Below are 13,638 nucleotides of genomic sequence, written 5' to 3' on the forward strand. Positions count from 1 at the left end.
CAGAAAACCCTCAGTCAACAATATAGAATATGAAAGATGCAGAGGCCATAGAGAGGTGTGGCTTACTGGCTTGTTCCTCATGGTTTGCTTAGCCTACTTTCTTATAGAATCCAGGAACACAAACCCAAGGCTAGCACTACTCACAATGGGCTGGGCCCTCCCCCATAGATCACTAATTAAGAAATTGCCTTACAGGCTTGCCTACAGCCTGATCTTATGGAGGCATTTTCTTAATTGAGGTTCTCTCCTCTCAGATGGCTTTAGCTTGTGTCGAGTTGACACAGAACCGTCCAGCATATTTGCCATGGCCTTCCTGCCTGAAATCTTTGATGCTCTGCTACAGCCAAAGGCAGAAATCAAAGCCTGCAGCCTACAGGCCTCAGTTCCTCCATGTAGCATTCCACTTCCTCTGTGCTGTTTTGCGGATTAGATACTAGAAGGTTCCATACTTTTTAAATTGGAATCTAGCAGGTTGGCCCACAAAATGTTGCACAGCAAAGTAGCCAAGGGACATGAAAGGTAGGGATGGGCTTGGACTCGCCCGCCCTGCTCCCTGTCCCTGAAAGCTCCGGCTTGTCAACCTGCCCTTCAGTTCTATGGCTTAGTGTATAACTTTCCTGAATCCAGTCTCCATTAGATGGTTAAGGTTCTGGGTGGTAGGACCCTGCTTTCTGAGCTCTATATTTACCGTGCCTCAAAGTCCTCAGTATTTCTATTCCGTTTGATTCAGGGCCAGCTCTTTCTGTGTTTACCGTATCTCCTAGGGCTGAGATTCTCTCACAATAACCCCTCAAGCCTCTACATATCTATTCCCCAGATACAGGATAGGGGTTCCACTTCTTCTGTAACGATCTCCGACAGCCTCACATTCAAACCACAAGGTCAGTTCCACATCTTCTCTGGGGACTGTTTTCAGAGCCAACAAGATAGTCCTTTGTCAGAATGTCTGTGTCAGATTCACACGTACCGGTGGTGCTTGCTTCCCTGATTCATACAGGACAGGCAGATTTAGACACTTCCCCTTGGCCAAACCCTGAGACTTTGGAAAACAGCAGACACTAGCAACAGGCATTAGCCCAGAAGCCAGAGCACCCAACATCTAGCTTCCCTCAGGCTCTGGCTAGCCTCATGCCCTTCTCTTCCCGTCAATGTCACAAGATGATATAATGGTCTCTGCCTATGGAGGTGGCTATTCCTAGGCCTGTGGGCCCTCACAGGCTCCATTCCTGACCACTGTACTCAAGTGCCTGCAGAACACCCTCTGTTCACTACTCTACCTGCATGGCAGCGGCCTCTCAGTGACTCACACATCACGTGGCTGGCAATCGCTGTGTCCTATCTCAGAGTCCTGCTCGCCATGTCTTTGTGTGTGTAATTCAAATGCCCTCTCTTGCCTTAACTACTAAAGAGGAAAGGCGTAGTTCAGTGGACCAACGCTTTCCTAGGATTTGAGAGGTCCTAGGTTTAATTACTTTTTCTCCCCTTTTAAATTTCTATTGTTTCGTCTGGAGAGTTCTGAGCTAGCAATGATCTACTAGTAGAAACTTCAGGTGTCAAACTAAGGGACCCACTATGACAGTAAACCACTTTACCACTTGTTCCCACACCATGTGTCACTAACTCATGTGTCCCTCTCTCTCCCTCATAGGTTAATCAGTGGCAGAATCCTCAACTACCATGCCAGTGCTGGTGTCTGTTGCCTCACCTACAGGGCTCTTATCAAGGGTCACCTTTGGCCAGAATCAGCCACAGTCCCCAGTCTTTTTTCATTACTTCCATCCTTTGCAAATGCTCAGGAATAAAGTGATACCAAGAACACCTTCTGTATTTTTCCATGACAAAACACAAATGGCTTTTGCTGAGTGCTCCCAAGTATCCCCCAGACCCCATGACCCCAATCCCAGAAGGACTCCAACAAGCACATCCTCTGACCTCCAGCTCCTGTAACTCCTCTTCCTCCTCCACGTCATAGGACAGGGTGTGGATTTTGATGTCATCAGCTGAGAGGTCGATGAATTTCCCATCGGGGTACTCCAGGCTGTCTTTGGTGGGTGACCGGTCCTCAATGAAGGTGGTCTCACAGCAGTCAGTGGCCACGCCATCCCCCCAGGAGCGGAGCACACCATCTGAGTAGAGGATGATGTTGGGACGATAGTGGGACTCCACGGACTGCTGCAGCGTGTTTGGGTCCAGCAGCTGCTGCACTGGCTCACTCCTGCCTCCTTCCAGGCTTCCTGGTGCTGCACTGGCCACCAGCCTGTGGCTCTGGTACTGAGGTGCTGGGTAAACAGACACCAGGCCATCCCTGCTCTCAGCCATGAAGTTTCTGGTGTTAATTAAGCCATTCCTTTTGCCAGCATCACTGATCTTACTGTGTACCAGAACACTCTTCTGCTCGACGATGCCATCCATGGTAGACTCCCTCCCTGCTGGGCGTCAGGCTAGCAGGCTGTGCTCACTGGTCACACGAGCCCCATAGGACCCATTTCCCTAGAGGAGCAGGAAACAGAGAAAGTAAAAAATTATGCAAAGCTCATCACACAGACCCACATTGCGTCAGAGTTTACTAGGCATCTGCCATGCATAGTAGTTACAGAGTCAGACAAATACAGTCCATCCTGTTCTGTGAATTTTAAAGAGGCTCCATTAATGTGCCATGCAAATGGAGCCAGAAATCGATTACCTGCTTCTCTATGAAGTCTTGGCTTCCAAATGGGGGAAGCTGCAGGAACTGGATCGACTGCAGCCCTACAGAAGCCTCTGCCTGCCAACAGACATCCTGAAGCTCTAAGAAACTCAATCACATTAGCATCCCAATGGTCTACAGAGAAATAGAATTGTGCGTCTGTAGTGGGAATTGACTATAATGAGTACACAACCATTCATTCAAGAAGGAAACATACCAAGGGAAGACAGTTTAAAAACCATACCCTGCACAGACAAAGAAAATAATGACAGGAAGCCCATGCCCCTAGACTGTATGTGGGCACAGTTCCACACTAAGGCATACATCATGCGCTCTTGTGTACCTAGTAGGATGAACACAGACTGCACTTACAAATAAACACCAACTCCAAATTGGTCCCCCTTAGATAATTTTATCACCTAGGCTTGCACAACGTACAAAGAAAGAGAAAGAGGAAGGAGGGAGAGGAAGGAAGTACGAAGGAGACCAGAGCTTAAAGTTCTAGGGAATGTAATGAGTGCATCTCCTCAGATTGCGTGTTAATAGCCATTTTCTGTATAATATCATCTTGTGTGGGCTGAGGAGATGGCACAGTTAGCAAAGTGCTTGCTGTGCAAGCATGAGGCCCTAGTTTCATCCCAAGAACCCACATAAAAGAAGAACGCCAAGTGTGGTGGTCTCTGCCATGGGGGCAGAGACAGGAGGATCCCTGGAGCTCACTGACCAGCCTGTCTCCCTGAATCAGCAAGCTTCGGGTTCAGTGAGAGGCTCTGTCTCAAAAAACTAAGGTAGAGAAATGACCGAGGAAGACGTGTGACGGGCAAGCTCTGACCTTCACACACATCCAAACACGTATGGAGACACACACACACGAACACGGATCCACACACACAAGCTTCATCTCGGGCTCCTCTGGCACTAACATTTTCTATAACATTTAAGTATTTTCTAATTATAGACGTTTTATTATATGCAGTGGTAAATAGAGTCATCTAAAATTGCACTCTGATGAAAGGAGGAGCGGTAGAGAGGACCTTTGTGGCTAATTGAAAATTCTGAGATCAGATTCAAATAGCGAGGTCAAGCTACAGCAAAAAGCACTGAGAGATAATAAGAATTATTAATGTGAAACCATGGACAGTTTAGAGAGGGGTCACAATGCACCATCACCTCTGATTATGCAGTTTTGACATGCCTGTCTCTGGAGATGTTATTACTATTTGAGAACTAAAATCTTGAATTAAACTGCTTGAAGAGAGATTCTGTAGGGGTGACTGTAACACAGCAAGGGTAACATTTTTGAGGACCACCTTTATGCTTCATGTCTTCCAGGCAACCACAGTGTGCTTCTGGGATGTTTCTGGTCCAGTCTTCTTCCTTTTACAGAGTAGGCTCTGGCCTGTGCTCCTAACTGAGTCCCTTGCACTACTGTGGTCTGGTGGGTGAACTAGCAAGTCCAGCTAAACCCTGAAGACCCAGCTTCTCAGCCTGAATTCCATCTACACAGAACCTTGTAAAACAGTTTTCTAGCAAACACTAATACATTTGTTCAAATTCAACCTTTTAGCCTTTTCCACTGAGTTGTATGCTCTTGGACAGCCAGAAGTAACATTTCCACTGGATGGTGAGCACCAAGCGCCTCTTCTTGACTTTTACCCTTAACGATTCCTGTTGCATTCTGATAGTCAGTCTGACAGCTGCTGAGGTCAGCATCCTTCTTCTCCCCAGACCGGAAGTTATGATCAATCAATCAGTGGCATGTTTTCCCTTTCTAGCACAAGGTATGGAGCCAGCATCCAGGGACTGTGTGTTGAAGTAAACCGTCTTCAGAATTGTGCAATTAGAATAATTGTCTCCCTGAGTTGGCTGTGCACTGGAGGGGGCTTCAATAGGAAGGTGTGCTGTGGCAGAAATGGCTTCATTTCTTTCATTGTCCCTGTAGCTTGTTGTTCAAAGTGAAACCTGAGAGTTGGTTAGATCTTAGTAAAAGAGCTGCAGTAGAGCTCAGAGAGACAGAACACAGTGCACACGGGGTCCTGGGTCCATCCCCTGATCCACACATGCATACAGGACACATGCAGAGCAGAAACTGCAGCAGATACATACCTTTTGAATCACAACCTACATTCTAAATATGATTTCTGCATCTCAGTCTGCACATGAAGGCTTAAGGTTGGGTGAGCTGGCGGTGGGCTTATACTAGTCTATAGCAGTGTTATGTAGCAAGTTTCTTGATTCTATAGCTGATTACTTACTCTTTTTGCTTCTTTATTTTTAGATTATAATATAATTATAATATTTTCTCCCTCCAAACCCTCCCATATACCCCTCTCCACTCTCCTTCAAATTCATGGCCTCTTTTTTATTAGTTATTATGGCATGCATAATATAAATATATCTATATAAATATATTTATAAAAATAATTTTATATAAATTTTATTGCATAAATAATATTTATATAAAATTTTATACTATATTAATATGAGTATAACCTGCTCTGGCCATATAATGCGTCATGTACGGACACTTTCAGGATGACTATTTGGCACTAGACAACCAATTGGTGTGCGCTTCCCTAAGGAAAACCACCTCTCCTGCTCCTAGAATAAGACATGGAAGTAAGAGTGAGACTAGCTAGAAAGAAAACGGGGTCCAATAAATGAGGGAGGGAGGGAGGGAGGGAGGGAGGGAGGGAGAGAGGGAGGGAGGGATGGAAGCAAGAGAGTCATGGAGCTGAATCTGAACAAAACACATGGTATATAAGTATGAAATTATCAAATATGCATTGAACACATGTATGATTTTTTTAAAGAAGAGAAATGTAAGATATGAATGCAGGTCCCACGAATTTTTGAAAGATTTATTATTTAATTGTGTATATGTGTATAGGCATCCGAATAAGAATTCAGGTGTTCCCTGAAGGCCAGAAGAGGAAGCCAGATCTCCTCGTGCTGGAGTTTCAGGAAGATATAAGCTGGCTGACTCAGGTGTTGAGCGCTGAACCTGGATCTTCTGTAAGAACAGTAAAAACCTCTGAGGCATCTCTCTAGCCCCAAGACGAAGTCTACTAATAGCTATTATTAATAGCTAAATGCCTGGGACTGCCTTTAAAATGTTCTGTGTAGAAGGAGTGAGTACTGACATAGCGCTGATGAGGAATTGAGAATTCATGAAATTGGTCGATGAAATATGTGGTCTGCTATATAATTCTCTCTAGTTCCATGCACATCTGCAATTTTCTCTAATAAAGATCATTTGCCGCTCAGTGAAGCTGTGTGTGTAAGGGACACTGCAGACAGAGGGAGAAGCATCAAGCCCAGGCCGAGAGTAGGGGAAGTGCTGGTGGTGGTAGGTGAGCAGAGAGAGGACCAAGAGACATGGGGAAAGAAGGGTGGCGTCTTCTAGGAGGCTTCGCCTTGTTTGTTTTTCAGTGCTGGGTATCTAAGTCTGGATCTGGTACATCCTAGAGAATGTATCACTAAACTGCATCTATATCCCTACCTGGAGGGTCTTGAGTCCCTGTGTTAAGAGACAACCGATGAACTGCAAAGGTTGTTGAGTGGAACGTGCTCATCACACAGGCCATTTAAGTCTTCGGGTCTGTGAGCAGTGTGGGGAATGAGTGCCAGGAAAGAAGAGAAACCCAGATCTGGTACTCCACGGTAATCCCGACTCTACTGCTCAGCTGACTTCAGGGTAGCGAATAGAATATGCAGAAGCCACAGAATATCCTACCAGACCCTTTGAGTTTGCATGACCCGAGAGCCATGGCAATGCTGCTGTGCGCTGTGTGTCCCACCTTTGTGAAAAAAGTCACGATGAGGCAAGCCGAAGAGTCTCCTCCAGTGCGGTTAATGTCAAGAAGAGCAGCTGCTCGTTGCCCTTACTATTGCCCTTACTCCCAAGGGGACAAAACTACCTGTCGGTAAGACTCAGTTTAGCTTCTCCAGTCCTCTGTCATGGGCAGGCTTCTGGTGTGGGAGGCGGGCACGGGGCATGTTCAGAGTCACGAGCTCAGTTCACAAAAGACAAACTCAAAGCATAGCTGGTCCAACTCCAGTGTCTACTAAGGTTAATAAGGCAACTGTTAACCTGAGACTACTTCTGAAGAACCATTGAAAACCTGTTACGAATTTCCTTCCCTAGAAAACCACCAAAATAGAAGGTAACAAAGGGCAACAGAACACACCTGAGTTGGAAGAGGCCGAATTCTCGCCACCTGTCCACTCCCACCTTTGCCTGTTTTCTTTGTGGCTGATTTGGTGATTGATTCTCCATGTTTCTATTGTTCTTAGTCTAGACTTAGCTCTCCATGTAGAGCTTCCTCTGTCTCAACTTTCAAAAAGCCATTCCCCATGCTTCATCCCCTGGATGCCATTCAGGGACCAGGTCCTATTCTTGGTACTGGTAATGCCACTGAGACTCAGCTCATTCTGCCCTGCTGGTCAAATGTTTAATTTACAAATCAGAAATATGGTCCTGGGATGGTCATGTTACTGTACAGTATGGGGCAGATCTCTCTCTCTCTCTCTCTCTCTCTCTCTCTCTCTCTCTCTCTCTCTGTCCCTCCTTTCCTCTTCCTTCCCTCCCTCCATTTTCTGTTACTTTCTCCTTTCATCTCCCCCCACCCTCGTGTGTGTGTGTGTGTTGGGAAAGTTACTTTTAATTCATCAAAACATAATCAACAGAAGAGATAGTTTATAAAATATTTCTAAGTTTATTCATGATGGCACATTTGAAAGACACATGCACAATGGTATTTGGGGTCATGGGCAATCAAGCTAACCATCTTTATCCTGAGGGCAATTGGTGTAAGGTTCTGCTGGCATAGGGTCTTCTGAGAGACTCTCTTGAATGCTGATCACATTTCAAGGCCCCAAATTAAACTTTATCTCCCTCCAGCTCGGTCTCATGGACTAAGATTCAGAATGCCCACTGCTCACTCTCTCTGGAGCAGGTATCTGTTTTAAACTTATCTTTTGAATGTGAAAGATTCTCTTGGGAGATCTATCACCCTGTCTTTATCTGCCATCCAGTAATTCCCATTTGATCCATTTCAGACATCACTTGCTCTCAAGGGTCTCACAGTGTTCTGCTCAAGCTCTCACAATGTGCCTACCATGTTCCTAGACCCAGCTCCCTAGCAGACCCACTCTGCCAGCCACCTTTCCATTTCCACTGAGCAGCTCTACATCTTTAACCTTGCTCCTTAAGTGCCTGAAGAGTAATAAACAGTCTTCGGTTAATGACAGCCCACAATGGGTCCTACAGGAAGTGCGCCAAGAACTTTATTGATGAAAACAGAGCATTACTCTTATTCAGTGGAGAAAAACCTCTTGTTCAATAAGTGGTCCACAGAGCTGTGCAATAGATCACCTATCTCAGATCAGATGTGAAATCCAGTAGCCTCTCTTGGTTCATAAATAAAACGTTCGTCTACAGAGAAGCTATTTAACCAGAGGTTCTGCATTTCTTAGCAGGAAGTGTATCACTACACGATCTCCTAGAACAAGCAATTTCCTAGAACTTGCCTCTGGCAACAAAAGCTGCCATTTGATTTCCTTCAACAAGGTGTCGGCACAGATGACTACAGAGAACATCACTACGGACTTTATTAGGAAAGGAGCTGCTTCTATTCATCTTAGTGTGGTTTCTGTTGCTATAGTAAGACACTTGACATTGGATAGCTTGCAAAAAGAGGTTTGTGTGGCTCATGACTCTGGTGTCTGAAGGGTCCAAATATCAAGGTGAAAGCAAAAAGGCCAGGAAGGGGCAAGCACACAGGGTGACCTGACTTTACAGTATGCTTTTGAGAGAACTCATCCAATCTTGATCCATTCCCAAGAGACAGCATTGATCTGTTCATAAGGGCAGAATCTCTGTGACCTAATAACCTTCCTCTAGGCCTGGCCTATTAGCGGCACCTCAGTATCTCTATGAAAGGATCTTGGCATGGACTTCCATGAATGAACCTTTGGGGAATAAACCACATTCGAGCGCAGCACCGTCGAATCTCCAGCCTATTTAAGGTTGGTGATATCTGAAGACTACAGATGTGCTGGGCTTTGAAGCTTCCTAAAGCCAAACTGAGGCCACCAACCTGCAAAAAGGAAGACTCATCTCCTAGTGCCAGTGAAAGCCAGTCTTTGAGAACAAGGGGCTTCAAAGGGACCCATCAGCTCCTCAGAGTGCAGCTGGATTCAATTAGCAATGCAAATTCACCAGTGGAAGGGTCAAAATGGGGAATCCAGATTGTCCCTCAGATGCAGGTTCAGGAAGGAAGTGAGCCAAACCATCAGCATGCAGCAAGGACAGAGCAGGCACAAATGCGCAATCACTTGACAAGCAACCAGTGGCACCAACTGAGGGAATGCGCTGAATGAGGGGTCATGGACACCCTGGCTGGGAAGCTATTCACAGCATAGGAGGAAGACCAGTTGGTCCAAGTGCTGGGGTGTGAGGACAGCCAGGGACAAGGTGAAACGTGCCTGGTAGGAGGAAGCAGATGGGTAGTAACCTAGTTTCTGGATAAAGATTTTGCATTTAAGGAAAGGCCTGAAGGGTGGGTGGGGGGGGAGTTAGTTTGGTCACAAAGAGCAGGGCATGATCCATGACATATGCTTAGGGCCCTGAGGCAGGGAACAGACAGGAGAAAGGCTAGGACACTTGGACCGCACACAGGCTAGGGAAGGGAGAAGAGGAGGTGAGGGCAAGAGTACCATCCTATTATCTCTGGGACTTAGACCCAGACCTAGATCTTCCTCAGTGTGTGATGTGGGAGGGAAGGAGAGGAGGGCGAAGACTCTGGCTTCTTTTTCTTTTCCGATGTGGTTTGTATTTATTTCAACGTCCCAGAATCAACTGTGAGAAAGCATTTCCCATCTCATGGTCTAGTGACACCTGTCTTCTTAAGCTCAGCTGATCTGATGCCATGAAGTCTAGGACTGGGTGCTTTTGACTCTGAAGGGGACAGCCGAGTAATGAATGAACTATGTCTTCAGATAACGGCATGGGTGCACCTAGGGCTGTCATTTAATATCTGTTCTTCTGCATCTTGCTTGTTCTGGATTTTAAAAGTGATACATATATATGTATTACAAAAAGGGCAATTTTCTAAATACAGAAATTACAAATAGCATGTCATAAATAACATTTGCCAAAACCTGCTACATATATTGTGATATATATTTCTTCCACCCACACGCATGGACAATAGAAGACAATGAACAAAAAGGACAGATAACTAATTGTCTGTGAATTTATAAAATGTTGCAAATTTCAAACTAGAAGATTGTTTTTATTTTGAAGCGCTATTTTTAAACAATGTAAACTCTTATGTGTTTAGTTTTATTTTGGGCCTCATCCATAATATCAATGAATGTGTTTTCTAGTACTAACCTGAATTATTTATCTTCAGAATATACTTTTCTTTTTTAAAGACAAATATAATTTTATTTATTTTAATCTCTTATTTATGACTGTTTCTATGTGTATATGCACATATGTGCCAGAGACCGTCAGATCCCCTGGTGCTAGAGTTACAGGTGGTTATGAGCCCCACCATGTGGGTGTTGGGAAGTGAACTTGGGTCCTCTGTGAGGCCAAAAAGCACTCTTAATTGCTGAGCCATCTCTCCATGCCCTTTTACCAGCATTTAAAAAGACTTCTTTTTTTATAATTATATTTTTGGAATAATTCCAAAATAAAAAATTGAGAATGTAATCAATGTGAAAAACATATGCTTTCCATATTTGAAAAAAAATCTTATGATCCAGAAATTTAAATACCAGATTCTTTAAAAAATAGTTCATTTGCATTCTTGGTTATAATAATTGCTATAGTTGAAACTTTAAGTAAATTGTGACAAGTGAAAAAACATTTTTGAGTGATTATTCAATCATGCTATTCATTTAAAAATCTCATCTCTCATTTAAGCAAAACTAAAAATAGTTAAAATTTGGCTATAAGTTTATGTCTTCTTTCATGTCAGTCAGTTTTCCTTGCAAACAAATCAAACTGTGTCAAATAATTTTTAAAATTCCTTTCGAACACACTGAGAGTGTTGCTTGTGTTCAGCATGCACAGATTTGGAAATCTCAAAGTTGGCCTTCCTTTCAGTTCTGCATCCACTCACTCAACCAACCACAGACAAGTACATGGGATATATCTCACCTGTATTAATATTTTCCCTGTCATTCTTCCCCAAATAATGCAGCTCTTAACCCAATATCCGTGCTGTACTAGATATTCTGAGTCACCTAGCGATGATCTGAAGTATATCAGAGGATGTATGTAAGTCACATGTGTTTTTTCATGGCTTTATTTTTTATTGTTTTCATTGAGCTGTATATTTTTCTTTGTCCCCCTTCCTTTCCTCCCCCTCTGCCCTCTCCCACGCTCCCCATGTTCCCAATGTATTCAGGAGATCTTGTCTTTTTCTACTTCCCATGTAGATGAAAAACTCTGGTCTGATTAGACCCTTACACAGGGAACAGTGAGGACCTAGTGAAAGTTCACATGTACCAGCTGAGCTGACCTAATGGGAGCCTCTCCCTACCCAGGCCTCCCCTGCTTAGGAGCTGATGGCACCAGCCAGGACAGGCCAGCAGGGTTTCAGGGTGCCCCCTGCAGTTTTATCTAGCCAAAGGACAAATGGCTCAGCACCAGTATCCTAAGGATTTGATGATGCTGAGGCCAGTATCCAGTTCTCTCCTACTGAGACTCAGCTCTTCAGAGATAAACTTAACTGTATGTCTTGCAGTTTCTCTTTTCTTTGGTTCTCCAGACCCTTCTAAGTTCTTGCCTCAGGGTGCTGAGGTTTAAATATCTTTTGCCTCTGCTGGAACCCACGTTAAAATTTGTTACCAATGTGAAACCTTATGGGGTGGAACAGGTGAGTATAAAGCGACTTTAGGGAGGGAATTAAGAATAGAATGTTGTCAGACTGAACCTTTGTGATGGAGTCTTGCTGACTTTGTAGGGAAAGAGACATTCCAGGACACACACACACACACACACACACACACACACACACACAGCCCTCTGTCTTTCTCTCTCTTTCAGAACCATTCATACACACATGTCTGCACAGTACCCTTACATGGCCACACACATTCATGTCAACACCCTCACACACACACATCTCTTGCTTACACTCAATCCCCCTCACAAACCCTCAATTCACACACATTCACACGTATTCATTCACTCAACCCACAGAGCTCTCACAATGCCCTTCCACGTTCACACACACACACACACACACACACACACACACACACACACACACGTGTCCTTACACAATCTCACACACATTCGTGCATGCACATAACACATCCATCCTAGCACTCACTCACATATTCTCACAGTGATAGACACACAAACACACACTCACTTAGGCACACTCTCACAGTGACTCACCCTCTCACACGGACACATCATACACACACACTCTAACACACTTGTGCACTCACGCACAAATCCACACTCTCACGCTGACTCACATTTGCACACACTGTACCTTGCTATATGATGGTTCCTATGTGTCACTATAAGATTCTGCCAAAAGGAGAGGAGCAGAGAAAAAAGTAGAGCTCAATAAAAATCAATAATAATAATAAAAAAGGAATCTGCCAAAAAGATGTGTCTTCTCTATCTTGGGCCAGAAATGTATGCAGAAATTAACCTTTTAAAAAATTATTTTTAATTTTATTTTATCTCTTTTCTTTATAAAGACTGTGGTGTTTTGTGACAGAATCTAGAGCTGCAGTGGCTGCGTAGCCTGAACTGGCCATCCCCTGTGACTGATTTGGTTACTACCTGGGTTGTCAAAGGAGAGCCTTCATTCAGCAACTGATGGAGGCAGATTCAGGGACCCACTGCCCAACATTGGGCCCTACTCTGGGGGTTGATGTGGGAGTGTCATATCAATCTGTTGATTTCATTGGCTGAGCAATAAAAGAAACTGCTTGGCTGGCCCTGATAGGTTAGAACATAGATGGGAGGAGTAAACAGAATAGAATTCTGGGCGGAAGAGGAAGTGAGGTCAGACTCTGCTCTGCTCCCGGACAGGATGGATGGAGGCTAGAATCTTCCCAGTAAGCGCACCTTGGGGTGCTTACACAGATGATTAGAAATGGGCTAGTCCAGGTGCGAGAATTAGCCTGTAAGGGCTAGAGTTCATGGGCCAAGCAGTTCTTAAATGAATACAGTTTGTGTGTTGTTATTTTGGGCATGAGCTAGCCAAGCGGCCGGGGTGTTGGGGACGCAGCCCCGCCGTTCATTATTTCAACAGGGGGTCTTGCGGAGAAGATGAAGAAGGGGTTGTAGAGAACAGGGGGGTCAGGACCATTGCAGGAAAACCCACAGAAACCACTAGCCTGGCTCATGGGAGGTCACATAAAGTGAACCAACAAGCAGGAAGCCTGCATGGGACTGACCTAGGACCTCTGCGTATATGTGACAATTGTAGAGCTTGGTCTGTATATGTGGGACTACTGGCAATGGGAGCAGGGGCTGACCCCAGTTCTTTGACTTGTTCTTGGGAACCTGTTCTTCATGCTGGACTGCCTTACCCAGCCTGAACATCAACATGGCAGCTTGATGTATCATGCTTTGTTGAAGCCTGTGAGAGGCCTGCCCCTTTCTAAGCGATTACAAAGGGGGATGTGTGTGAATGGGAGGGTGGGAGTGAGGAGAGGGGAGGGAATGGGAGGAAAGGCTGCTGTCAGAATGTAAAATAAATAAATTAATTAATAAAAAGAAAAAAAAAACCAGAAAACTAGAATTGCACAGGAGCTTGCTTCTTGGAGAACAAGCCCCAACCACTAGACTGCTATGCTATAAGCATGGATGGCGTAATTGTAAGTTCTGTGCATACATGTCCATAGATATCACCAAACAACTAGAACTCTATGGTCAGGGCTTGGAGAAATGGCCAGCTTGACATATT

The 13,638-nt window shown here is 44.6% G+C and overlaps 1 protein-coding gene across 3 annotated transcripts in view; it reads right to left on the bottom strand.

Annotated features, from left to right (window-relative positions):
• The window catches only part of Syndig1 (synapse differentiation inducing 1), a 102,104-nt gene that overhangs the window by 37,587 nt on the left and 50,879 nt on the right, over positions 1-13,638 (bottom strand). For all 3 annotated transcript variants that reach the window (XM_050131460.1, XM_050131461.1, XM_050131462.1), the window contains exon 2: positions 1,933-2,490. In XM_050131460.1, coding sequence (XP_049987417.1) covers positions 1,933-2,412 — 480 coding nt within the window. In that variant the 5' untranslated portion in view covers positions 2,413-2,490. The remainder of the gene's footprint in view (positions 1-1,932; positions 2,491-13,638) is intronic.

The sequence above is a fragment of the Alexandromys fortis genome, unplaced genomic scaffold (genome assembly GCF_014885135.2).
Source record: "Alexandromys fortis isolate MF-2015 unplaced genomic scaffold, M_Fortis_MF-2015_v1.1 scaffold_383, whole genome shotgun sequence".
In the NCBI taxonomy this organism is placed as follows: domain Eukaryota; kingdom Metazoa; phylum Chordata; class Mammalia; order Rodentia; family Cricetidae; genus Alexandromys; species Alexandromys fortis.